General features: G+C 50.1%; 1 protein-coding gene across 7 annotated transcripts in view; it reads left to right on the forward strand.

The window, feature by feature from the left end:
* The first annotated feature begins 646 nt into the window (after positions 1-646).
* The window catches only part of CCDC149 (coiled-coil domain containing 149), an 88249-nt gene continuing 63491 nt past the window's right edge, over positions 647-25404 (forward strand). For 2 of the 7 annotated variants that reach the window (XM_079153484.1, XM_079153487.1), the window contains exon 1: positions 660-898. In XM_079153484.1, the coding sequence (XP_079009610.1) occupies positions 839-898 (60 nt within the window). In that variant the 5' untranslated portion in view covers positions 660-838. Of the gene's footprint in view, positions 899-25404 lie in introns of all 7 variants that reach the window. The other 5 variants (XM_079153485.1, XM_079153481.1, XM_079153483.1 and 2 more) reach the window with 5 other exon arrangements.

A 25404-nucleotide genomic window follows, 5' to 3' on the forward strand; every position in this document is an offset into this window, starting at 1 on the left:
AAAATCTCAGTTTGATACTAGTGCTTTTAACACCTCTCTTGACTCAGGCCAAGAACCGCACTCAAAACTTTTGACCCTATTTAGAACTTAATGTATTATTTTCAACTTTTACATTTGCTTCCTATTGATGACAGCTGATAGGGTTTTTTGTTTGTTTTGTTGTTTTGTTTTGTTTTTAAAGACGCTATCAGCAGAACTGACATGTATGTAGCTCAGTGGTGAAGCACTTGCCTAGCTTGGGGGAGGTTTTGGTTTCCCAAAAAAAAAAAAAAAAAAAAAAAAAGCAAATGTTAGTAGCTCTAAAACAGTGTTAATATATGATGTCACGTGGTTCATTCATTCATGCGTTCAACAGACATTTGCAGAGCACCTACTGTGTGCCAGGATTGCTCCAAACCTTCACGGGAAAGCCCGGGCCTGGTGGAGCTTACATTCTAGCGGTGCAGTCGTGACGATGGTCAGGCATGGCCGGATTTGGGGACTGGCTTCTTAGGGGGGACACTGACCGTCGTCCGAGGCCCCTCCGGGCGCGGAGGCCGGTGTCCGGGGCGGGCGCAGCCAGCTCCCTTCCCCGCGCGCACGGGCGCGGGGCGCGGGGCGCGGGCCGGGGTCTGGCTGCGGCGGCGGCCGGGCGGGCGCGGCTCCTCCTCCCCTTCCTCCCGCGGAGGCTGACGTGGAGTCAACAGCGCGGGCGGCCGCAGGAGGCGGCGGCGCGGCGGCTCGGAGGCGCCGGGCCCTTTCGGGGCCGCGCGGGGCCCGGGCGGCGGCGGCGGCGCGGCGGGAGGAGGAGGAGGAGGAGGAGGAGGAGGAGGAAGGCGTCCATGAAGCCGGCCCGCGCATGGAGGAGGCCATGAGCAGCGACCGCACCGAAAGCGACTGGCAGGGGCTGGTGAGCGAGGTGAGGCCGCGGCGCCGGCCGGGCGGGGAGGGCCGGCCCGATCAGCCACCAGCCCAGGCCCGCGCCCCGGCGAGGCCGAGCGGGGCCGGGACGCGCGGGGCGGGCGCACTCGATGGCCGCGGCGCGCGGTCCCGCGCGACCTGTCAGGTGCGCAGTTCCTCAGTACTTTCGGGTCTAGGCGGACGCCACTGCTTTCCGCGCCATCTGGTGCCAGCCTTTGGAGAGGGGCCTTCCCCTTCCCGGGCAGGGTTTGGCTGTGGATTGGAGAGAGCAGCCCTGAGATCCGGGAGAAGGAGCCAAGCCCCACCTGCCTGCCTGGTCATCACGGTTTTGGAGGCAAGCGATTGGACGTTTGGTGCTGGAGCGCAAGGGTGGAGCCAGGGGGGGATCTGGGCCCTGGGGTAACACCTGGGCCAGGTGGGATTGCTTGCAGCCTTGGTTAGGGTAGGGGAGTTCCGGGTCCTCGCTGCTGCTCATCCATCGTGTATTCGATTCAACCAACACGTGCTTCTGTGGCCTACTATGTGCAAGGTGGTGGGGCCATTTATCAAAGGAGCGAGACCAGTGCAGAGGCGATTAGTTTGTGCAAACAGAACATCAGGCCTCCTAAACGATTTTGTCATACACATCCCTCTGAGACCTGCTTTCAGAGTCATGCTGTTTCCTCTTCAGTCTTCCCTGAGAATTTATTGGCTTGGGAGAGGTTGCAGGTTTCTTTAGGTAAGAGGGATGCTGATGTCTCCCTCTTTTGGGTGAGCTGCCATGGGTTACCTAGCCACCTGATGTCCAGCGTGTGCAGAGCAATGCATTTCTGAAGAGGAAGGAGATATTATAACTTCTGCCCTGGTTTAGTTTGTTTAGTATCAGTCTAAAAGCTCTCCATACCCCCTGGTATTCTGTGGCATGGTGTTGTAACCCATCTCTAGCTCCTTCAACTGTCAAGGGACAGATCCTCTGGGGAACTTTCTCTGGGCCCATCAGGAATCACACTTACTGGTTAAGGAGTCCATAGAAGTGCAGTGGTTAGGTACCCATATGCAGCAGGATATTCCCTGCTCTAACAAATGCCTATCAAATAATGTGTATTAGATACACATTATACATTATAAGATGCTTAGAAATCAGTGGTCAACAAGACAGATAATCCCCCTGCCCTTGAAGAACTCCTGAGGCTCAGTGGTATAGTCTGGGAGGAAGGTCATACCACAAACAACAAGAGCATACTAAAGCATGGGATGCAGTCAAATGCTAAATTGCATGAGATGTCCCGCGAGTGTGCCTCTCAGTGACGAGCTTACTACCACCTTGCACTCACCGTATTGTCCTGTGAATGTGGTCTCCTCACTGGGCCCTGTGATTTATTTGGCTCTTTATTCCCAGTGCCTACACACCCAACTCCATACACAGCAGGTGATCAATAAATGCTGTTGAACAAGTCAGTGGATCCCAAAATGGGTCTTTCGGGAGTTGTCTTGCCCATCCCAGGTGAGTGTCTCTAGAGGAATGCCACCTTGCCTTCCACAGACAGTCATTAAAGATCTCACACGTGGTGAGCACACAGCCAGGTGACAGGGAGATGTGAAAGTGAATCCAACCTGCTTCTCGCCTTAGTCATAGCTGATGGCTATTTCTCGAAGGCGTCCTTCATGTGAAGCACTGTACAGGAAGGAACTAAGCATTTCCCTAGTGGTCTGAGCTTCAGTCTCACAAAGAGACAGGCACAGATGATCTCTTACGCATGTAAGAGAATGATGGTCAGGCAGGTTGGGACTTGCTCAGAGTCTGACAGCTGGTGAATGGAGGAGGCAGGATTGGAACCCTGGTCTGTTTGGCTCCAGAGCCTACTTGGGATCACTACACCCTGCTTTGTATTTTAGTCATTGGTACATCTGTCTACATCTTCCTTTAGATGACAGGTTCCCTTAGGTAGGCGACCATGTCTTATTCATCTTTGAATCCTCAGCATCCAGATTGGTTTTCCTAGAATACTGCCTACTGATCATCCACATCAGAGTCATTTTTGGTGCCTGGGGAAAAAAATGCAAGTTTCAGGTTTCTCTTCAAATCAACTGTGGTAGATTGAATTGTGTCTCAAATTCCCCGCAGAAATGTCCAAGTCCTAACTCCTACTATCTGTGCGGGTGACTTTATTTGGAAACAGGGTCTTTGTAGATATAATCATGTTAAGAATCTTACAATGAGATCATCCTGGATTTAGGGTGGACCTTAAATCTGATGGGCTGGTGTCTTTGTAAGAGTAAAGAGGAGGTTTCAGACACTGAGCCACAGGAAAGAGAGGCTCAGAGGAGGCCCTGTGAAGGCCAAGACAGACTGGAAAGAAGCATCGACAGGCCAAGGAATCCACACTGCATCCACCAGAGGCTGGAAGAGGCACGAGCAGACTCCCCGGGAGCCTCCTGAGAAACCAGCCCTGCTGACACTGATTTTGGACTTCTGGCTTCCAGAACTATGGGAGAATAAACTTGTGTTGTTTTAAGCCCCCGATCTGCAGTGATTTTTGACAGCAGTCACAGGAAATGAAGTCGTACTGTTAGAAAGTGCCTGAGGGTTGCTCTAGGCTGCTTTCCCACAAGCTCAGCTCCTCAAGGGAACCCCTGTGCATCATCGGGGCCTGGTCTGTGGGTGTGGACTGGGCCTGGTACCCAAGCAAGTCTGAGTCAAGGAAGAGGGTGGCCAGTGGCTGGTGGTGTTACAAAGTGATCTGGGAACCCAGAGGAAGACTTGGAGACGATATCACGGCACGTATGACCTGAGCCGAGTGGAGCTTTTGGCCCGTTCAGATCTATTTATGCAGCAGTCCCGGTTTCTGCCGCCCACCTGGGTCCTCACTCCCATCGCCCTCCTGCCCTGCCCTCTCTTTCAATCAGTGTTCTTCCTCGGCTTGCCTCTAGGAAGCAGTTTTCATTTAAAACGATCCTACGGAGATGAGTTTTATTTTCATATTTTTCGTATAACAAGCTGAAATTACAGCCTTCTCTCAGGCCCTGAGGTGAACTCGCCGTGCATGTGGACAGGTCATGGCTGGGGTCCTCGTCGGGAAATGAAATGTCTGGGGGGCCACATGCTCTTCTCATCACCTGAGGTGAGCTTTCCAAACTGGAGAAATCTCAAACACAGCCATGCAGGCAATCAATAACTTCATATTTCCAAGATAAGAATCCTAGTCATCCGTCAGCCTCCCCCACCGTGATGGACGATGCCTAAATTCATTTCACTCTTTGAATTTTGGTTAGTTAATTAGAGAGCAATCGATCTCCTTTTCCTGAGCATGTCATGTACAGCAGACACGAGGTGTATGTAAGACAGCGAACCCTGGGCTTCAGCCCCAAGTAAAGCCCCTGCCTTTGGCAGAAATGGATGGAGCAGGGGTAGAGCTCAGTACAGTCACCAATTAAGAATAAGACCCAAGCCAGGTGCAGTGGCACATGTCTGTAATCTCAGCAACTTGGGAGGCTGAGGGATACTCCCAAGGTGTATCGACAGTTCAAAGCCAGCCTTAGTCACGTAGTGAAGCCCTAAGCAAATCATTGGCTTAGACTCTGAAGATGTTAAGAGATCTGGTGATTCTGCCTCTTCCCTGGTGCAAATGATCAAAATCTAAGCCAAAGTGGCTAAGCTCAGAGAGAATTTATTGGCTGATGCTGTGGATTGAATTTGGCCCCCTCCTCCAACTAAGTTTAAGTCCTGCCCCCTCTACTCCTGTGAAGGTGATCTGTTTTGGAAGTAGAGTCTTTGCAGATATAATAGAGTTAGGATGAGGTCCTACTGGGTGAGCTATAATGCAGTGACCAGCGTCCTTATAAGAAGAGGGGAATTTGGACATAGAGATGCAGAGGGAAGACAATGAGAAGGAGGGAGGGTGGCCGTGTGATGACAGAGGCAGAGGCGGGAGTTACCAGTTGCCAGTCAAGGAAAGCCAAAGATTGCCAGCAACCACCAGAAGCCAGAAAGAGGCCAGGATAGATCCCCACCTAGAGCGCCATCAGGGAATGTGACTCTGCTGACATGCTGATGTAGGACTATGAGAGAAATAATTTATATTGTTTTAAGTCATCCAGTTCGTGGTAGTTTGTTACGGCAGCCCTGAGAAACTAATAGAGCTGAAGTGACTAACACATAACTCCATGATGGAGCTCCCCTTAGGCATGGCTGCATCCAGCATTCCAATGGATGGTTTCCCCCATTTTTGTGTCTGCTTGCTTCCTGGCTTTAGTCTTAGCCTCCCATCATCTCAAGTTCAAGTCCAGAGGAGAAGATGAGACCCTGTCTAGCAGATCCCATAAAACTCCAGGATACTCCTTTCAAACCCCTTGGATCATGGGCCTGTCTTGCAAGAGATTGCTCAGGAGTGTGCTGATCTGATCATCTTCAACCTGGAGACGTACCCAGTCTGCCGGGCTCTGGGGACCGACAGTGGGGGTGGGGTAGACGCCCAAATAAAACCCAGGGGCTATTCCAGAAGAAGGGGATGTTGGGGAAGGTCGCTGCCCATGCCACTTCTCTGAGCCTGGTTTTCGTCATCGTTAGGTGGGATAATGGAAGGACCTAGCTCGTAGGCGCGAGGACTGTGAGAAGCCATGCTTGTCCACGCTTAGCGGCGCCTGGCAGGTGAGCATCCGTCCTGTGAGCTGAGCCCGTGACCCGCACACTGGGGAACACAGAAGGGAGCCCTCCTCATTTCATATAAACCCTTCATCTTGATTGCAGGGTCTCACGGTAGGAGTGGTGGGACGTGCCCTGGACCGGGCCCACACCTCCACCTTCCCTTGAACTGGAATCTCAGCGCCAGGGCAGGTCTGTGCTAAGTCAGGAGCCGGACGTGGCTGGGGACGCGCCGAGTCCTGGCCGTTTTCATTCAGCCTCGTTTTCCGGGCTTTGCTCCAGTATCCGGTCTTGGTCACTCGAGGTCACCATTGCGCGCTCCTTCATCCCCGCTCTGGCCCTTTGGCCGTCTATCCCAAGTCCGTGCCACGTTGGGTGAGTGAAGAGCAGATGGGTGTGTGGCCCGTCATGGCGCTGTTTCCGCTGTGTTCCGCTGCCCTTGTCCTCCGGGGCTGAGATTCTGCTGTCCTGGATTGTGCCAGGGCTGGGGGAAACTGGGAGACCCTCATGCAGTTGTCTGCAGAGGTGCGTCACCTACCAGGCTGGGTCAGGAGCGGGCACTGGCTGCGTCAGAGCCAAGTCTGAGATGCCTGCCCCCCAGGCCTGGTGGCTTCAGTATGATAGGTACTGCTGTCCCTTCCACGTGGTAGCCTGGCGGTCAGGCAGGGAGGCCAGCCCTGTTCTGTGTATCATTTCAGAGCTCTGGTGTCTTTCATGTCATTGCCCCTTCATGCCTCAGGGTGTGGCCCTCATCTGAGTGACTGAACTTGGGTGCCTGCCCCCTTGGGGTCCCAGCACAGTGGCCTGTGCACTGGGAAGGTGGCCAGGGGAGTCCAAGGCAAGGGCTTTTCTTTAAATAGGGACGGCTGGAGAGCTGTCCATTTCACTTCTGCTCACAGCCCATTGGTCTGAGCACAGTCACATGACCAGCTGCAGGGGAGGGGTGAGAAAATGTAACCTTTAGCTGGACTGCCCAGCTTATATTTGGGAGAACTCAGCTAAAAAGTGAGAAGGGCATAGGGGACACAGAAAACGATTCCTCAAGAAAGAAAAGCTGAAATCGGACTTTATTGAAATTAAAAGTTACTTGTTTTTGAAAGTTTCTGTTAAAAAAAGACAAGTCACATATTGGGAGAAAGTATCTAGAATATATAAAGAACCCTCACAATTCAATAATAAGCAGATGGACAATCTAATTTTTAAAATGGGCAAAAGATAAGTGGACACTGCACTGAAGAAGAGGTAGTGATGATCAAAAGCCCAGGAGCAGATGCTGGACTTCCTCCGCCATCAGTGAGGTGTAAATTGAAACCACAGTGAGACACCAGAACACACCTGTTAGATGGAAAACCAGCAACAAGCTGATAAAGAAGGGCTGATAGGGAGACACAGCAACCTGGAGTCTCATACACTGCTGGGGGAACAGAAGACAGTAGGGCAGTAGGATTGAATCCAGGGGAGCTTAGCCACTGAGTCACATCCCCAGCCTTTTGTTATATTTTATTTGAGACATGGTCTTGCTAAGTTGCTTAGGGCCTCAGTTGCTGAGGCTGGCTTTGAACTGGCAATCCTCCGGCCTCAGCCTCCTGAGCTGCTGGATTGTAGGTGCGTGCCACCATGCCCAGTTCAGTTCTACAGTTTCTTGTAAAGTCAGACATACACTTAACAAAACAACCCAGTCATCCTACTCCTAGGCAGGATTGGAGAGGAATGAAGACACATGTCCACACGAAAACCCGTGTGATATTGGATTCATGATCCCTAAAGACTGGAAACAGCCCCACCGGCTCAGTGTGTGGATAAACTGGTCATGGGCGTGAAGCGCTCTGCCCCCCGTGTTCAGGTGGAGTAGCCCGCAGGGCCTTGCAAGGAAGGCTGAACTTGAAGAATCCGGTGGGCCGAGGAAGCAGAGTCAGCGTGCCTCCTGCGTGATTCCATTTGCAAGAAGTGTTTTCTCAGCCACAGGAGGTCCTTCCAACAACATGCAACCCGAGGACTTCATTTTGAGGGATGCAAGGTAGAGGATTCATGGTACGACTGATTGTTTTAATATTTGTGATGAGTGGCTGTTTTGTATTGATTGGTGTCTGTCATACTTCTCTTTAAAAACACTGTTACTAAGGTATAATTGATATAAGAACTTCACATATTCAACAGGTGATTTCATGACTTGAACACGTGCATCCACCCGTGAAACGCTCACTGCCATCGAGCTACGCAGGCATTCTTGAGCAGTCGCAATGCAAAGGGCAGGAAGCAGGGCCTCGGGGGGCGGGAGGGACTGGCTGCAGATGGGCGCAAGCGAGCCTTCCACAGCGACGCGTGCCAAGTCTTGATTTTGGTGACTGTTACATGACGTTCATTAAAAGTCAAAGAACAACAGCAACACCGCCAAAAACTGTACACCTAAAAGACTGAATTTTTCTCTATGTTAATTGTACCTCAGTGAGCCTGATTTATTTTTCCTTTGGTACTGGGAATTGAACCCAGGGTGCGTTACACTCAGATTCCCACAGACTCATCCCTAGTCCTTTTTACTTTTTATTTTGAGACAGGTTCTTGCTAAGCTGCTGAGGGTGTCCCTGAATTGCTGAGGCTGGCCTTGAACTTGGGATCCTCCTGCCTCAACCTCCCAAGTTGCTGGGGTTACAGGCATGTGCCCCTGCACTTGGCAATAAGCCTAATTTTTTTGGACAGAGGGAAGATGTCTATCCAAGACAATAAGCCAGTACCACAGAGAACTGGACCCCCTCCCTCCCAATTCCCCAGCTCAACAGCTTCCCATGAGAACTACCAGTGCCCCCCAGTCCTTACCTCTCCCACCCCAGACCAATGGGGCCAAGCTTGGCATTCCTTCTTAGAGACTAGTAACTAAGTCCTCTTTGCACTTGATTCTTCCTCTTCCTGAACTTGGGATATCTTTCCCAATCTTTTTGAGGGTCAGGGATGGAGGGGACCACAGAGGAGTCTCTTCTATGCCCTGACACCTTAAAGTCTTTCAAAACTAAAGTGGGCATCTCTCTGTTAGCTGTGCTTGGCAGGACTGCCCCTTCTGTGGGGCAGGAAGGCATAGGTCCGGCTCCTGAAAAAGGGCAAGGCATATACAGGGAGAAATAGGGGTGAGGTGAGAAGAGAGGCTGCCAGTCGTCCAGAATATTCATTTCCATTAGCTGGTATTACTATTGAATGAAAATACACTCTACAACAGTAACACAGATCTTAGGGGTGTGTGTGTGTGTGTGTGTGTGTGTGTGTGTGTGTGTGTATGCATTTGGTGACTAAGCAGTGTAGACAACTTAGAAGAAGTAGATCTTTAAATGGGTCTCTTTGCTTTGACTAAAGAGGGCAAAGCAGATCCTGACTGGAAATGGGCATGAATGAGCCCTGAGCTTGTGGTTGGCCTTCCCTGAAACATTCCCGACAAGGGCAGAAACTACTGGGCTGATGTAGCAGGAATCGAGGTGGGATAGTCAGGGCGGACCAGGGGTGAGTGACTCCGAAGCCAGGCAGCAGGTGTGCCCTGTGGCAGCTGGTGGCAGAGAGGACTCGAATGCTGCTTCAGTTAGAGGCACGCCGATGAAGGTCCCTGGGAGAGATCTGTGTCTGCTGGACTCACGGTCATGGAGCTTCTGGTGTCCACGGAACACTGAGCCAGGCAGTGGGGCTATAAGAACAAATTTGGTAACTGCCGAGAATTAGGGAAAGACTGGTTCGGATGAGCTGCTGGGTCCTGGTGCTTTGCTGCCACCATTAAAATTCCCGATTGCTCTCATGGCGCCCCAGTCCTGGCATGTAGGCTATAGTGTGTACCATGCCCTTGACTCCTCTGTGTCCACGCTGGGCTCGAAAGATCGGGAACTCCTTGCGAGTAGGGACCATATGCAATTAATTGTAACCTTAGCACTACCTTGTGTGTTGTAGGTACTCAATAAATGCAGACCATATGAGTTCTTGGGAATCTGAGGGAAGGGATATGGGGCTTCTGTATTAGTGGGCATGGAGAAAAGGAGGAGGCTGGGGGAATCATCTTGGAGGAAGACCCCTTCAGGCCTGGGAGGATGGAGCAGGGTAAGTCCAAGATGGCCCTTTGTTGGGAGAAATCCTAGTTCTTGGCTCGCAGCAGTGAATGTCTCAAGTGTGTAAAGGAAAACCTTCACACATTCACGCCTGTCAGGAAAACCTGCAGAGAGGAGCATTCTGCTCTGGCCACCTAGGAAAGTAAATGACTGCCCCAAATTGACCTAGTGTTACCAAGGGAACCTGTGTAGGAGCCTGGTGGTCTGAACCCCCATGGCACATTGTGATTTATAGGCAAGAAACCTATAAAATGTATACCTGTTCCTGCAGTAAACGAGTTTGCAGGCTGCTCGCCACAAGCCTGCTTCCACCCAACTCCCGGAGTCTTGACTCTGCGGCCCTTACCTGTGCCTGAGCTAGCCTGGCAGCCCTACAGCCCTTGATGGGTGGCCGGAGAGTGGCGGTCCTGGACATGGTAGGAGTGTCAGAGCCTGAGGCCAGGGCTCGTGCTGTTTAGAGCTGTGCCTTGTTCGGAGTTTTCTGGGATTACTTGAACTCTGGCGAGGCGAGCGTAGTGCTCACTGGGAACGTCTTGAAGAGCAGCTATCTTCATAGTGGCAGGCTAATTTCAGAGTAAGTTTATTAAAATGAACATGCGGGGGCAAGTGAGCACACTGCTATTTTTAACTAATGGGATTCATGTTCTCTCCTGTGCAGGGAAATTCGCATATGTGCTTCTAAATTTGACAATTTCTACTCTTCTTATGTGAAAAAAAAATTAATTTAGGGGGTTTCACATTGAATAAAATGCATTGGCTGAAGCTGAGTAGAGGACTTTGGTTTGTCTCTGAATGAAAATGACCAGAGTGAATGACATTTTTGACTCAGTGTCTGGTTTTCCACCAATAAAACCACACCGGGGCTCTGGGCGCTTCGTGGCAGAGAGTTTGCTTCGTCGAGAGTATGTGCTTCCCCACGGAACCTACAGCTAGGTGGCACCAGGAGAAGGGGTTCCTGGTTCCTGTGGAACCAAACCCTCAGTCGATGTTTATTTTGAGGTCATTCTATTTTCATCTACTCTATTTCCATTATCTTCAGCTGTTTTATTGCAACAAATGTCCTAATTGTGCCCAGGGCATGAGATCTTCTGTAAGCCAGTCTGTGCTCTGTACAACTTGTCAAGAAAGTCACCTTGGAAACACAAAACCAAGACATTTTCCCCAAGGGTCTCTGACTCAGAGACCTTCCGTGGATCCCAGGCTAGCCGGGCTCTGTACCCTCTACACTGGCTGCTTCAGCCATGCGGGTCCTTCATGTGTTCTGGCTTCCGTCTTCTTCTCACACGCCAATCCCTTCCCCTGAGGCAAATCTTCCCCTTCTTCCCTGACCACAGCCTTTTCCAGTCGGTGGAAGTGCACATCCTTCCTGCCGTCCATCCACGCCCGCGGAGCTTGCAGCAAGCTCTGCACCCTGTTGCCACACGTCGCTTTCCTTAAAGCCCCACCTGGTCAGCACTCACCTGCTGCCTGAGGAAGGAGGGAGCCCTCTCTGCGTGTGGACATTACCTCCTACACAAGTTAGCTCCTAGGGGAAGGGCCTGGCCCTGTGGTGGAGGGGCCGGAGGCGGGATTTCTGGACTGATGGAGCGTCATGCTGTGGCTCAGGAAGAGCAGGACCTGAGGCCGGGCACGGACAGGGCATCCCACAGCCAACCTGTTCTGGCCCGTTTGCAGTGCTGACCTCGATTTCACATCCTCATTTGTGGGAAGTGACTTGTGGACATGCCTGTCACCTGTAGCTTGATTCGGTCCAAAGGTAGGGGTCAGTGAGGTCAGGATGGGTCCACCATGCCGATCCAGGTTGACTGGTTGTTGTGGAGGAGGAGTGAAGGGCGACCTAGGTAAGATTGTGGGGGCAGGGTGGGTCTCAGGGGACAAGGTCAGCCTCCAGTGGACCAGACACATACTGAGCACCCTGGGTGTGGAGACTTCTGCAGCACCAGAGGAGTCTGCAGGCAGGGGTGGTGGAGAACAGGGATCAGACCCAACACTAGGACATGTACTCTAACAAGGTCTCTGCAGGGTGAGGGAGGTTGACTTACACCGGGGGCCTGAGGAAGGTTCTCAATGGATGTGGCACTGGGTCCTGGAAGTTTGGTCAGGATCAGCAAGTGGAGATATAAAGAAAGAATGGAGCTAGCCAGGGGGCAAAAGACAGGACTTACTGGGGACTCTCAGATCATCTGTCCTCCCGTGGGGACACACAGTGGAGTGTCAGTGTGGTTTTTTGGGCAGACTGTGAATGTCCTGTGAGCTGTAGAGAAGGATCTGGCGTCCTGAGTGTGGCCTTCATTCTGGAGGAGGCTGATGGTGTGACTGTACCCTCTTAGCGTGAGCAGTGGCCTGAGTGCTCTGGAAAGGGAACTGCTCTTCTAGGGGTGGACATGAGGGGCTGGGTGGGGACAGGGTTGGGGAGAGCACAGGACCCATCTGCACCTGCACCTCTGCCCCTTGCTCTTATCCACTCTCAACCCACTTGAGTTTGTTGTCCATACCTTCTTTGTCCAAGTGGCCCTGGAGCATGCCCCCTGCCCCCGCAGCTTCCTGGTCCAGCTGCCATGAGCTACCCAAGTCCTCACACTCCCCTGCTAGGAGCTCCCTGGTCTTGGGCAGAGCTCCTGACCTTGAAGACTCATCTCCTCTGGACCTTGTACAACGGGGATAACACTACCTGCCTGTGTCCTGCCTTGTGTCTCTCAGTTAAGGGAACAATAAAGTGAGGTGGAGCTGTCAGGCGCATTTTAAAGCTCCATCCCCCTGTGGGGCTCCTATCTTTGTCTGCCTTCAGGAAAACCCTTCCCCAGGGCTCCGGAGATGCTTCTCCATAGGGAGGGGATGTGTCAGCTGCCGGCTGTCAACCTGATGCCATTGAAAATTCATATTGATGAGGCACAGATTGATGGCCTGTTTGCTCTGCCATCTGCAGACCCACCACCAAGGCAGGATTGGAGGTGGCAGGGGTGGGACTCCCTCTCCTCGCCAATTCTAATTTGCTTTTTAATGGGCTTCGGGATGGTGAGTGCTGCTGGGGTCAACCTGTAACCTCTTGCTTCCCAGCAGCCTCCAGCTTTTCCAGACTTTCGAGTGTGCTTACCGCCTGTTCCATCAATCCTGGGCAACTTCCTCTTCCCCAGCATCTCAGAGAACCTCTTGTTTACCTTTCAAGTTGGTACCCCACCTATTGTCCACAGTGTTCTGCCCCTTCCATTTGTACCCCTTTCTGGTCTTCAGAGCATCCCTGACTGCTTAGCTTTCTTTGTTTTGAATCAGCCCCTTAGTAAGCTGATTTCAGTGTTTAGGGAAGATAGCACTTGCTCATAAAGAACGAGGGGTCCCTCCCTCTGGCTAGGCATCTCCTCAGCCCTCCAGCTTCCCACATCCCTTTCCACCTTTCCATCCCATCCAAGCTTCTGGAAGCAAAACTCTGACTGTGACTGTTCACTGGAAGACGCTCCCCTTGGCCCTCACTCTGCTGGCATAGAAGGAGTTTCTTACTTTCATTCAAACCAACCTTTGCAGGCTTTGCATTTCCCCTACAAAATGGCAGCACTTCCTGTTCTGAGTCTGGAGCCTGGGTTTCCCCATTCCAAGCCTATCCTCAGGTCAGGCCCCTGCCTGGAACTCTGGTTCTCTTGCTTTTCCTCACTGCTCTTTCAAGGCTCAGCCACGACTGCCTTGCCCATCCAGGAGCCCTCTTCCCCTCCTGCCATTCCCCAGGCAGCCGTCTAGCTCTGCTCCCTGACCACGGATCTGGGGCCACTGTGTTGGGGTTGCCATGTTCCTGCCTCACCCCCAGCTGGCCGCTGCTTCAGAGCAGGAGTTCCCCCTGTGCCCAGCACGATGTCCTGGGTGGAGTGAAAAATCTAGAAGAAACCACAAACCCAAAGGACCCTCAGTTGAACACTTCAACTGAAAAACTACGTGATTAAAACAAGAACATCCCATCATTTTCTTTTCTCCAACCACATTCTCATCTCTTTCTTTCCCCAAAGTCCCCTCAGCTCCATTTTTATCCCACAGAGCTTCTGCCTTCCAAAATAATAGGTTGTGATCTTTTAAAGGTAGTAAGTCACATCACCTTTTAATAAGCTCGGCGGGGTTTATGAGCTTGCCATGACACAAGTCCTTCCTCCCTGTCTTCTTTTCCTTCCTTCCTTCCAACTGGACTCTCACTGTGTCAGATAGACTGCTTGAAAAAAAGCCAGAGGCTGCGGGTGGGAAGTGACTTGGTTATGAAGAGCTCCTTTCTATAGGCATCTCACCTGTACTGTCAGGTGGCTGAGCGAGTGCAATGCTTCCTCTCTGCTCCTGACCAGCGGCTAAGCTTGCTCCAAAGCTCATCTGCCACCCATGGTTGTCTCTTATGCAAAGAAGTCATGTGATTTCTTTCATTTCTATGGTCACCTGCTCATCATGAGAAATAACAATAAAAATAATTCCTTACATTTGTCTTTCCTCAACTGATATTCAAGAGGATTTGCTATGTCCCTGGTGCTCTGCCAAAAATTGGGGGGCAGTATCCATTGTCACCTCCCTCTGTGTTCCCTTCATACCATCTTGATGGTTGCACTGAGCAGGTGGTAGTGTCTTCATTTTATAGATAAAGAAAAGGGAATTCAGAGTATTTTCAGAATGATCAGAAATTTAGAGCCTTGTTTATGGTCACAGCAAGAATTGAAGGCGGAGAGCTAGGTTTTAACTTCTAGTCCATTCTGGGAGTTTGGGCTGGGCCCTCTGCATACCACTTTCATCAAGAGGTGACAGCCCTTTCCTGCTGAAAGACACCTATCCTCATGTCTGCTTCCAGCTGACTCAGATCCAAATCCAAGAATCTAAGCTAAAAAGGGAGACTTTGGCCTGACTTCCTTAACAAGACTCCTAAAGCACAAGAAGTAAAATCAAGAATCAATAAGTGGGATGATTCAAACTAAAAAGCTTCCTCTCATCAAAGGAAACAATCAATAATGTGAAGACAGAACCTACAGAGTGGGAGAAAATTATTACCACATGCACCTCAGGTAGAACACTAATCTCCAGGATATATAAAGAACTCAAAAAACTTACCACCAAAAAAAAAAAAAAAAATACCTAATCAATAAAAGGTCTAAGGAACTAAACAGACACTTCACAAAAGAAGAAATACACTTCATCAACAATGAAAAAAATGTTTGTCATCTCTAACAATTAGAGAAATGCAAATCAAAACTACACAGAGATACCATCTCACTCCAGTCAGAATGACAATTATCAAGAACACAAGCAACAGTCAGTGTTGTCAAGGATGTGGGGGAAAAGGTCACTCACACTTCACTGGTGGAACTGCAGATTGGTGCAACCACTATGAAAAGCAGTATGGAGATTCCTCAGAAAACTTGGAATGGAACCACCATCTGACCCAGGTATCCCACTCCTCAGTTTATACCCAAAGGACTTAAAATTAGCATACTGCGGTGACGCAGTCACATCCATGTTTATAGCAGCTCAATTCACCATAGCTAAACTATGGAACCAACCTAGGTGCCCTTCAACAGATGAATGAATTAAGAAAAGATGATATAGATACACAATGGAATATTACTTAAAGAAGAATGAAATGATGGCATTTGCAGGTAAATGAATGGAGCTGGAGAATATAGGCTGAGCAAAATAAGCCAAACCCAAAAAACCAAAGGCTGAATGTTTTCCCTGAAAAGTGGATGCCGATCCATAATGGGCAGGGGGTGGGGCTGTAGGGAAGAATGAAGGAACTTTGGGTTGGGCAGAGGGCAGTGTGTGGAGGGGTGGGGCAGTGGGGAAGGGAAGGACAGTGGAATGAGACAGATATTATTACCCTGTATACGTGTATGATTACACTGCTGGTGTGACTGCACCATGTACAGCCAGAGGATTGAGAAGTTGTGCTCCATTTGTGCACAGTGTGTCAAAATGCATTCTACTGTCATCTATAACCAATTAGAACAAATTTTTTTTAAAAAGGGGAGTCTTTGGGGTCTGGTTCTAGATTCCTGCCCAGACTTCAGAAAAGGCTGGGAGCTGAGCCACAGTGGGGTTGGGAACCCTTCAGATATGACCTTATCCCAAAGGGACGGTCAAAGCACTCTCTGTGCTGTGCTCAGCTGAGGCAGGTGCACCAGGAGGCCGGCTCTGACCAGCAGTGCCAGGACAGAGAGAACCTCGCAGCACCAGGGGCTCAGCTCCCTCCACCTGCTTCACCCCACGGCAGGGAGTCTCCTTGGGCAGCTGTGGGGCCCGTCCTTGGCCCCTGCACCTGCGGATGAGGGGAGGGTTGGGAAAAGCAAGTGGCTGAAGGGATTGTCTAGAGATGTTACACACCATGGGTGATGGTGGTTTTTAACTTTAAACATTGAATAATATAAATTCACCACACACTCCAAATTTAGAAAATATAGATATGTTTAAAGGGTAAAAAAAATTGATAGTTTCATTACTCAGAACTGAATGCTGTTAACATTCAAACATACCATTCCCCATTCCCGTTTTCTCGTGCCAGTTTCTATAAATGGCTTTATAGTGTATGCTATTTTATTTTTTCATTTGTATTGAGGCTAACTAACACACCGACTGTGAACACACACATTTTAAGTGGGCAGCTCAGTCCTCTTGTACATGTGTCTGGGTCAGTGTGACTTCTACCTGGATCAAGGTCTGGAACATTCTCAGCTCCGCAGAGGGCTCCATATGCCCTTCTCAGTCATATTCCCCCTGCCCCAGAGGGAACCCTTATTCCAATTTCCTGGGTGTATCTCAAAGAGCATCTGACATCCCAGCACTTGGTGGGCGGCGTCTGCTGGAGAACAAGTTCTAGAAGCTACCTCTTCCATTCCTCACCTGCCTTCTGAAAGAGCCACTTTTAAGAGAGGAGAGTTCATTGGACAATTTGAACACCTGATTTTAAGAGAGGTTCTTTTAAGATGGCATTGGTGAGCCAGGAAAGTAGCTGATCTGAGGCCTGGAGTGGTTCATGAAGACCCGGATGAGAAGATGAACCAGGAATCTCCCAGAAACCGCCACCCAGTGCTGAGCAGCCAGCCTTAGAGAGGCCCTGGGCCTTGGCCACGCCCACGGAGAGGCCCGCCCTTTGCCCCTTCTCTGGTTTGGTTTGTGGTGCTCTTCCCACAACTAATACCACAGCCACAACTCTGATTGCCACCGCAGTGTGAGCACACCAATCTGAAACCCAAAATTCTCCAAAATACAAAACTCGGATTGCTGACGTGATCCTCCAGGGATGCCTTCTGATGATGGGTCAGTGTCCACGAGGTTTGTTACATGCACAAAGTCATTAAAAATGTTGCGTAAAACTACCTTCGGGCAGTGGGTATAAGGCAGACACGAACATGAATGGACCTCGAGTTTGCACTTGGGTCCCATCCGCATGTCTCTCCTTCGCACGTTTGACCATTTCAAGATCTGATCGAAGCCCCCAAGCTGAAGCGCCTGCTCCCGAGCACTTCCCATGAGGGATGCTCCACCTGTCCTGCCCTCGTTGTCACCACTAATGGCCGTGAAGTCGCAGAAGTCTCCGCTTGGGGCTTGTCTGAAAGAGCAGGGCACATTTTGTGGGGCACTTTCAACGTGCAGGATGCCTTACCTGTGCGCCTTCCTCTGTTCCTCACAACAGCCGTGGGGGCAGCTGCAGGTGCCATCCGTGCAGGCTGTGGCCCACGCAGCAGGCAGAAGGGGGCATGCCAGAAACGCAAGAGCTGGGCGTGAACCCCAGGCCCTCCCATCCTGTTCTTTCCACTCTCCGGGAGCCTTAGCGAGGGAGTGTATGAACGAAGGAACCGACATACGTGTGAGTGAACCAACCAACCTGGAACACTGAACTTCTTACTTTCAGAAAGTATGTATTTTGAATTATGGTGCCAGAAGGGAAATATGCTTACATTTAACGCCCCCTTTATTGCCCCAGTAGGGTGCTCACACACTGTTGTGTCTTGGAGATCCAGTGTCGGCAGGGGTGACTTCTAAAACCTATTAAGAATTCAATTACACATTGTATACTACAGTGCTGGCGCTGATTTCCTCAAGGTCAGTTGCTTGGGCTTGCCGGTGTAACGCTGGTATGCTCTTTAGGATGACTTTACTGTGGGGCCAGAAAGACTAGCGTCCTAGGGAAGGTAGAACTGTGTCTCTCTCAAGTGCGGCTTGTACCGTGGTTCAAAGTTTGCCAGAGACTGGAAATTTCCATTTCTCTGGCCCCCACCATTCCAAGAGTGTGGACCAGTGTGTGGCTGGAAGGAAGATGGAAGAAGAGTGTTCCTCCCTTAAGGGAATCTGGAGGTCCCACAAGACACTTCTGCCCCCATCCTGTTGTCCACTGCTTTGTGGACCGTCGTGTGATCCGCCCGGTAGGGTCTCCTCGTGAGGGTCAAGTGATCTAGTGTGGGTGAGGGCCCAGACGGTGCCGCCTTCAGTATCTTGGCTAATGCTGCCGTGGTCCTTTCTGGGATCTGGGCCCATCATATTGGGCGGGGCTCTCAGTTACTTTGGGCTTTGTACCCTGCCACCTGGTGTGGACAGCAGCTGGCGCTGATGATGTCCATAGAGAAGATGCCGATGATGGGGCTGGTGTAGATCTCTAGTGAGAGACAGCCACATGCCGGTCACTGGGCTAAACACCTGGTTTGCACAATCTAATTTAGTCATTTAAGCCCTGTGACATAGGTACTGTCGTGGTCCCCGTCTTCCAGATGAAAGACCTTAGGCTCAGCAAGGATGGACTGACTTGCTCAAGATGACTCAGAAGTGAGGGCAGAGGTCGGGACCCAGGGTCTAACTTGGCCTATCCATGCTCTGTACCCGTCGAGTGCACGCTGCCTGTGTTTCTTCTCCCTTTGGAATGGTCAGCTTGGCCATGTACTGAGTCGTCCACTTTGATGCTACTTTTTGTGACAATCCTTATTATCATGGAATTTCTTTACTGAAAGAGAAATACTCATCCTTTGACTTTACCTGCGTCAGTGATACCTGTGTTTAATGTCAGGGATGCTTTTGTCAGGATGTCAAAAACACGCAGACAAGTAAACACAACAACCCATTTTATTGCCATTTAAACATGGTCCTGATGAGCGGCGAGGACAGAGGCAGTGGTGGGGTGGATGGATGGACTGTCAAGGAAAACGAGTTAAACTGTGCCCAGCGTCGGCTTGCACTTCACTGGTGATTTGTAGCCAGCGAGGATTTCTCCCTCTTCCTGGAAGGCCATAATTAACTCGGGTCACCCATGAGAGCCATTTCCTAACATCATCAACCCATTTGCACAGTTATGGACCAGAGAAACAGACCCAGATGATACCATCTCTGCCTTAAGTGGTTACAGTTTAGTTTGTCCTCTGAAAACTCCAGTGGTTTGAATCATGTCGCATGTCCCAAAATGAATCTCTGCCTGACTTTTTGCTGTGGGCTGGGTTCTTGTTGAGGAAAATTTCTTGCTCATCAGTAATGCCTGGCAATGGTGGAAGAAAAGTAAGCACAAGGAAGATGAAGTGCAGCAGCTAATGAGCAGCGTTCCGGAAAAAATGAGCAGGGTATAGAGAGAGCTTCGGCTGCAGACGCCTCCACCCTGTAGGTGAAGATTCAGGGCCCAGGTGGCCCTTTAGCCAGTTTCTGAGGTTCTCATCCAGGGAGAAGGACTGTAACGATCATGACTGGTTGACAGCTTGGCAGGTGGTGGTAGGAGGTCTGCTTACTTGGATATGAAGTGGCGATGGCTGTGCATGACTGATTTCAAGATCCCAAGTCTGCAGACGCCTGCCACTTGGGGCAGACTGGCATGGGACACCTCCTTGCCCATTGGAGGCCCTGCACCTGACTGGAGTGCCCGAGGGTGGGAGCCGGTGCTGTTCCCACATGTGCTCCCCCCACATGTGCTCCCCCGGAGTTGACTCTCTGTCTCCAGCGCTGTGGCCCTCATGGGACTGATCACTCCAGCAGGGGACAGTGTTCATCAGAAGGCAAGACCTCTCGGCAAGCAGGGGCGGAGATCATTTTCTGTCTTGAGTGGAACAAACACTGTTTTGACTTCCGAGTTAAGACTGGTGCCTTTGGAGCTTACTGAGTGGTTCTTTCAGGTGCACTGACTTATGGGATCCTTAGGGCCCTCCTGTGGGGGAATGCGGTGCTGGGTAGAAGTGGCACGGGACAAGCCTGGGTTCAAATCCCACTTTACCTCTTATACGACGTGAGATTTTGTTGTCATTATTTTGAACTATTTTTAAAAATCTCTTAGAGCCTTAGGTTTCCTCATCTGTAAAAGGGGACAGTAATCTCTCCCTTTGGGACAGCTGTGAGGATTAATGGTTGGTGCATGTGAAGCACTAGATCATCTATGGGTTCTGAGGAGCCTCTAAAATAATATTATTTTATAATATTATCATTTATTATAGAGGAGAACACAGAGCCACAAAGTGGGTGAGTGGCTCCTTGTGGTCCTCTTGGTACATGATGGCTGCAAAACCCATACTCTTTCACTCCACGTCCCAGGTGCTTCGTTCTGTCTGCTAGTGGTGCCTTCCCGTCTGGGTCTTCTGAATTCCCTCTTGTCAAAGGGCAGCCAGGAATCGATTTAGTTCTGCACATGCCACCCTGTAGCCCTCTCAGCATCTCCCCTACAAAGCAGAAGCACCCACAGGTCCCCTCTGCCTTGAGAGGTTTGGGGACAGGTCTGAGAAGTCAGCAGCTGAAGCATAGCAGAGGTGCCAAAGTCTGTCAGTGGTAGGAATTTTGGGGTCTTTTTATGATTTCTTCAAGACAAGGGGAAGATGAGCACAGGTGTTTCACATTTAAAGTCAGTCTGACACTTTACCAACTTTTTACCAATATCCTGCCTGCAAAGAAAGCCCTCTGCTACTGAGTTGAATTGTTACTCCATAGGTGGGAACCAGCATGTCCATCACCCACTCCACCCGCGACTGTTGGGTTCAGTGTGCAGCGGAAGGGGGCGATTCACTCTTGAATCTCTTAGCACCTGTCTTACAGGCTGTCTCTGCATCCAGCATATCACAGGCCCCCAGCAACCCATGGAAGTGGGAGAGGTTTGGTTGCAGGTCATTTCATGCTCCATCTTCAACCGCAGTCTCCGGAGCAAACCAGAACCACGGGTCCCACTGTCAGCATCTCTGCCTGAGCCAGAGGCAGGGGTGGATCAGCACTGCGGACAGAGCAACTTCACAATGGGCAAGCAGGGATTTAAAAAATGAATGCTGTCTTTGGCAAAAGGAGAGGGGGGTCCCCTGGCCCATTTATGGCAACGGAAGGAGAGAAATCCACTTTCCTTGTGTTTCCTTTTCATCTCATAGGCCTAGAACGGCACACTGTTGGAGGGTGTAGGGGCTAAGAAGACAAGAAGTGGGGAGAAATAAGAAGAGTGAAAGAACTGGAATAGATATTCAGACGGAGCTTGTTATTGAAAACTTCAGTTAACCAGGACTGTCAGTGAATTCCACATACCCCCCAGCTACTGCAGTTCACATTATAAACCCTTCCAATTACCTGAAATCTCACTTAACTTAAATTTCAGCACATCCCCTGGGGCATCCAAATAATCAAAGTTTGCCTGTCGCAAGTGATGTGGAGAGGGAAAAATGGGATGGTGAGTCTGAGAAAGACAGATCATAAAAAAATTCATCTTAGAGAATGGCATCAGCGTCATTAAGCCACCAACTCGAAATTGCTGAAATGTTATCTGAAAGTTACGGAGGCCAACGCAGATTTGGAAAAGGGCAGTGTGAATGTGCAGGGCGTGGCTGGGTTGGAGGACGGGGTACAGACCCGAGCGGAGAGTTAACCTTGGTGGCGGAGACTGGGCATGCTGGAGGGCTTCAGGAAACCTGCGTCAGCCAGCGGGTAGCTGTAACTGCCTGGCATCTTACTCGGTACACACCCAGACTGGCGTCTGGAGAAGTTAAGTACATGTGTCTCCAAGGGACAGTCCTGTGTGCCTGTGCAGGATGGGCAAATCTGCAGGACTTCTGAGAATGAACGCGACGCATGGATGGCGGCGGTGTGATGGAAGGAAGTGCTCATTGCGTTAAAAATGAGGTCCGCATACAAAGGGAGTTTTGGTAATCGCGCAGGATGTTTCCTGTGCCCTTTCCACGTACACTGATTCCCCCTCCGAAACACGATGCTGAAATGGTATTTAATGGATGGCAAGCACATGAAAATATGGAAGCATATCGGTACGTCCAAATCCACATAGGCATGCATGTTTTCCATGGAAACTGAAATTCGCTTATGTCTCTAATATAGACGGGACACACACCCCGGCCCAGGAGCTGAGCTCCGCTCTGGAGAGGGGATGAGGAAGGTGACGCCCTGGTGTGAGGCAGACAGGCAGGCAGGTGGGCGGGGCAGCTCACAGTGTGCGCATGCGTCTGCATTTGGTTTGTAATCCAGGTAAAGCCAGGCAGCCATCGGGAGCCAGCTCTTCCTGGGCCTGGGGGTGGCCGAGGACTTCCCACACAGGGAGCTAAGTACAGGACAGAGAGAGAGAAGAGAGAGGTGGGGAGGAGTGGAGAGAGTGTGGGAGTAGCTGTGCGGAAGAGCTGCAGGCCATGGAGTCAGAGAGGCAGGTTGGGGCCACACATCAGGGGGCTTATTTACCTGTCTCCTTGACACCAGAGATTTTTGTTAAAGGAGGATGGCCAGGACCTCATTTATGTTTTTCAAGAGGTCTGGGACCTGGACTAGATTGGGAAACCAGAAGAGGCCGCTGCAGGCAGCTGTCACTGGATCAGAGCCCGCAGGGGCCCTGGGAGCTGAGGGCTGGCTTGTTTGGGCTGAGGTGTGTTGACTGTCGCCTCCTGTTTACCTGAGCTGCTTGTTGGATAGAAAGGAGGCATTACTGAAGGGCAGAGGAGGGTGGGGAAAGAGGCAGTGACAGTAGAAAGTAAGAGCAGGTATGTTAGCTTTCTGACACTGTAACAAATCCCCAAGACAATCAACTTATAAAGAGAAAAGGGTTACTTGGGCTCAGCTTTAGCAGTCTTAGGCCATGGTCAGCCCTGTTGCTTTTGGGTCTGTGCTGAATCAGCACATCATGGTTGGGAACTGGTGGTAGAGCAACACCACTCACCTCCTGGCCAGGACATAGAAAGAAGAAAGGGCCCTGGGGTCCCACTCTCCCCTTGGAGGGTGTTCCCAGTGACCTAAAGACCTTCTGCTAGGCCCTACCTCCTAAAGGTCCTACCACCTCCCAATAGCACTGCTCCCAGGAACAAGATTTCAACCCATGGACCGTGGGGGGAAATTTAAGACAAACTATAGCAACAGGGGAGGAAGTTCTCTAAGAAAGAGGTAGTCTGCAGTTGAGAAGTTTCTAAATTATTCCTGAGCACGACCCCTTCAGCCAAGTGCGTTTATCATTACCTGAGAAGCGAGCAGGTCTTTGCAGCAGTTAATGAGAGCTAGCCTTCTCACATCAGTAAAAGTCACCGAGGACCATGAGTCACAGACTGGCTGAGAGGGTCAGTTGGTGGAGATACTCCCCTGACACTCAGCCACCTTCATCTCTCAGCAGCAGTTATCTGGTCGTAAAGCCATCCAAATAGTAATGTAGTATGTCAGATAGTCATTTAATTATTATGGTCTTCCTTGTAGCAATTATGATTTGCTTTATTACAGATAACAGGAGACAGGTAGATAAAAGCCACTCAACAGAGAAAACTGTGGATTTGGGTTCTTAGAAGATGAGTGTGAGGCTACCTTCAGGGTGTTTGTGTGTGGGCATGCGTTCACATTGACAAATGAGTTATGAACCCTGCTTTAAAAAATGTAATTGAAATGCAATTCAAAAGAAATCTCTTTTTGAATGGATAATAAAAATATTTCATGATACGTAGTATACATACCAGAAAACTGGGCTTATTTTCTGATATTTATTCCATTCACAGTTCATTGATTACCCAATCTACAGTGTGTGGGTTGTTCCCCGCTCCAGCTGGCCAGTGTATACCCAGTTGCAGCAGTGGGGGTCTCAGCAGGAGTGCTACTGAGCCCCATTGCACGGTGCATGGGTTCCTGTGCATGGTTTGTAGGGGTGCCGAGGTTAATTCAAATAAAGGGGATTCTTTCTTAAATGACCAGTATTTCTTTTTCAACCTTTATTCATGAACCCAGAAGGTGAACTTTAGCAAGACAGAGAAATACTCAGTGGGATGGTCCCTCCGGGGGGTTGTGGTGAGCATTTGCTGTTTTCTCAGTTCCCAGCATTCACATCTTTCCCAGAGCCCCAGCCCTTGGACAGCCTGCATGCTGTTGGGACTGCGGCAGGTTCCCTGTCCGCACACAGGCAAGGAATGGCACATTGGAGGCCCATTGGGACACCCTTGAACAGAGTGCTGAGAGCCTGAGGCACGTCATCAGCACGCAGAGCTTGCCTGCAGTGAGACCTGGTGGTTGGTGGTGCCAGGTCCTTCCTGTCCCCAGCATACAGAGTTGCCTAGTTCTCCCTGTACTTACGCCTGGCACTGTCCTCCTGCCAAACCTATGAGTGTCTGTGTCCTTCCAGCACATTCCTGTGTTAGAGCATCGGTTACATTGCTCACCACCCAAGAGTCTGACTGATAGTGCAGACGCCAGCTTGGCTCTGTCACTTACCACCTGTGTGATGAAGGATGATGGACCTCTCTGAGCTTCAGTGTCCTCTTCTCTAAAATGGTGTGGATCGTATAGCCTGTTGCCTAGGGTGGTGCGATGTTTCCAGGAGAGCATCAAGCAGAGTTAGGAAAACAGGGGTGCCACCAAATAGTGGCTGCTGCTACTGCAGTCATAATCAAAGAAAGGTCTTCTTGTTTTTATCACTCCTAACAAGGCCTGGCACACAGTCAACAGTCAGAAAATGCTAATTGATTTTTTCCTTCTCCCTTCCTGAAAACTAAGAGAATTCCTTCTCTCCTGAGGTTGAAGGAGAATAAAAACCCACGATCCCCATTCTACCTGTGAACCTGACCAGCAGAATTCGTATAAAGAGAATAAAGAGCAAATCCCTTGGCCCTACCCAAGTGACCAGAAACAGATATGTTCCCAGGCTTTGCCCTGCTCAGCTCGGCCCTTTGGGTTGTGTTTGGGCAGGCACTTGACCCGCTGGCCCATAGCACTCAGATTTGAACTCAGGCATCTGGCCTCCACTATGACCCCAAATTGCATTTCTTTCCGTTGTGAGAGTTTTGTAACTCTCTTTAAAGTTTTGTAATTTTCTTATGGTGTTTAGTATACTGGAGTTTGTAGCTGTTAGTGAATGATAATCAGGTATCTATTACTATCCTCATTATCTTCTATCTATATGACAAGTAATAAATTCTAAGTTCATGGACTTTTTTTCCTCACTAGTCATATTTATATTAATTTGGTGGCATGAAAAGGGCAGTAAGCTTGGAGTGAGAAGAATCCTCAGTTTAGGTCCTGACCTTGGTCTTGCTAGAGCCTTGGATAAGTCACTTCGACATGAGGAGCCCTGGTTTCCTTGTCTGTAGAATGAGGAGCTGGGACTGATTCCTGAGGTCTTTCTTGTTGGGAGTTTGGGCATCCATACCACCTGTGCCACAGGTATGATGAAGCTGGGATGAGATAATGTGTGGGGTTTCCTCATTGTCTGCATGTGTCCGTACATACATTCTCATTTCGTCATTTAGTTCACATGCACATATAAACACATACATATGGAGAGAGAATAGATGGGGACAGTTCACACATCACCTTGCATTTTTCTCAGTGTAGGGATCTGGAATGAATGAAATGAAGTCTGCTGTCATGGAGAAGGTGATACTGAAAATAAACCAGTCA

This window comes from Sciurus vulgaris (genome assembly GCF_902686455.1).
Source record: "Sciurus vulgaris genome assembly, chromosome: 9".
Classification (NCBI taxonomy): Eukaryota; Metazoa; Chordata; class Mammalia; order Rodentia; family Sciuridae; genus Sciurus; species Sciurus vulgaris.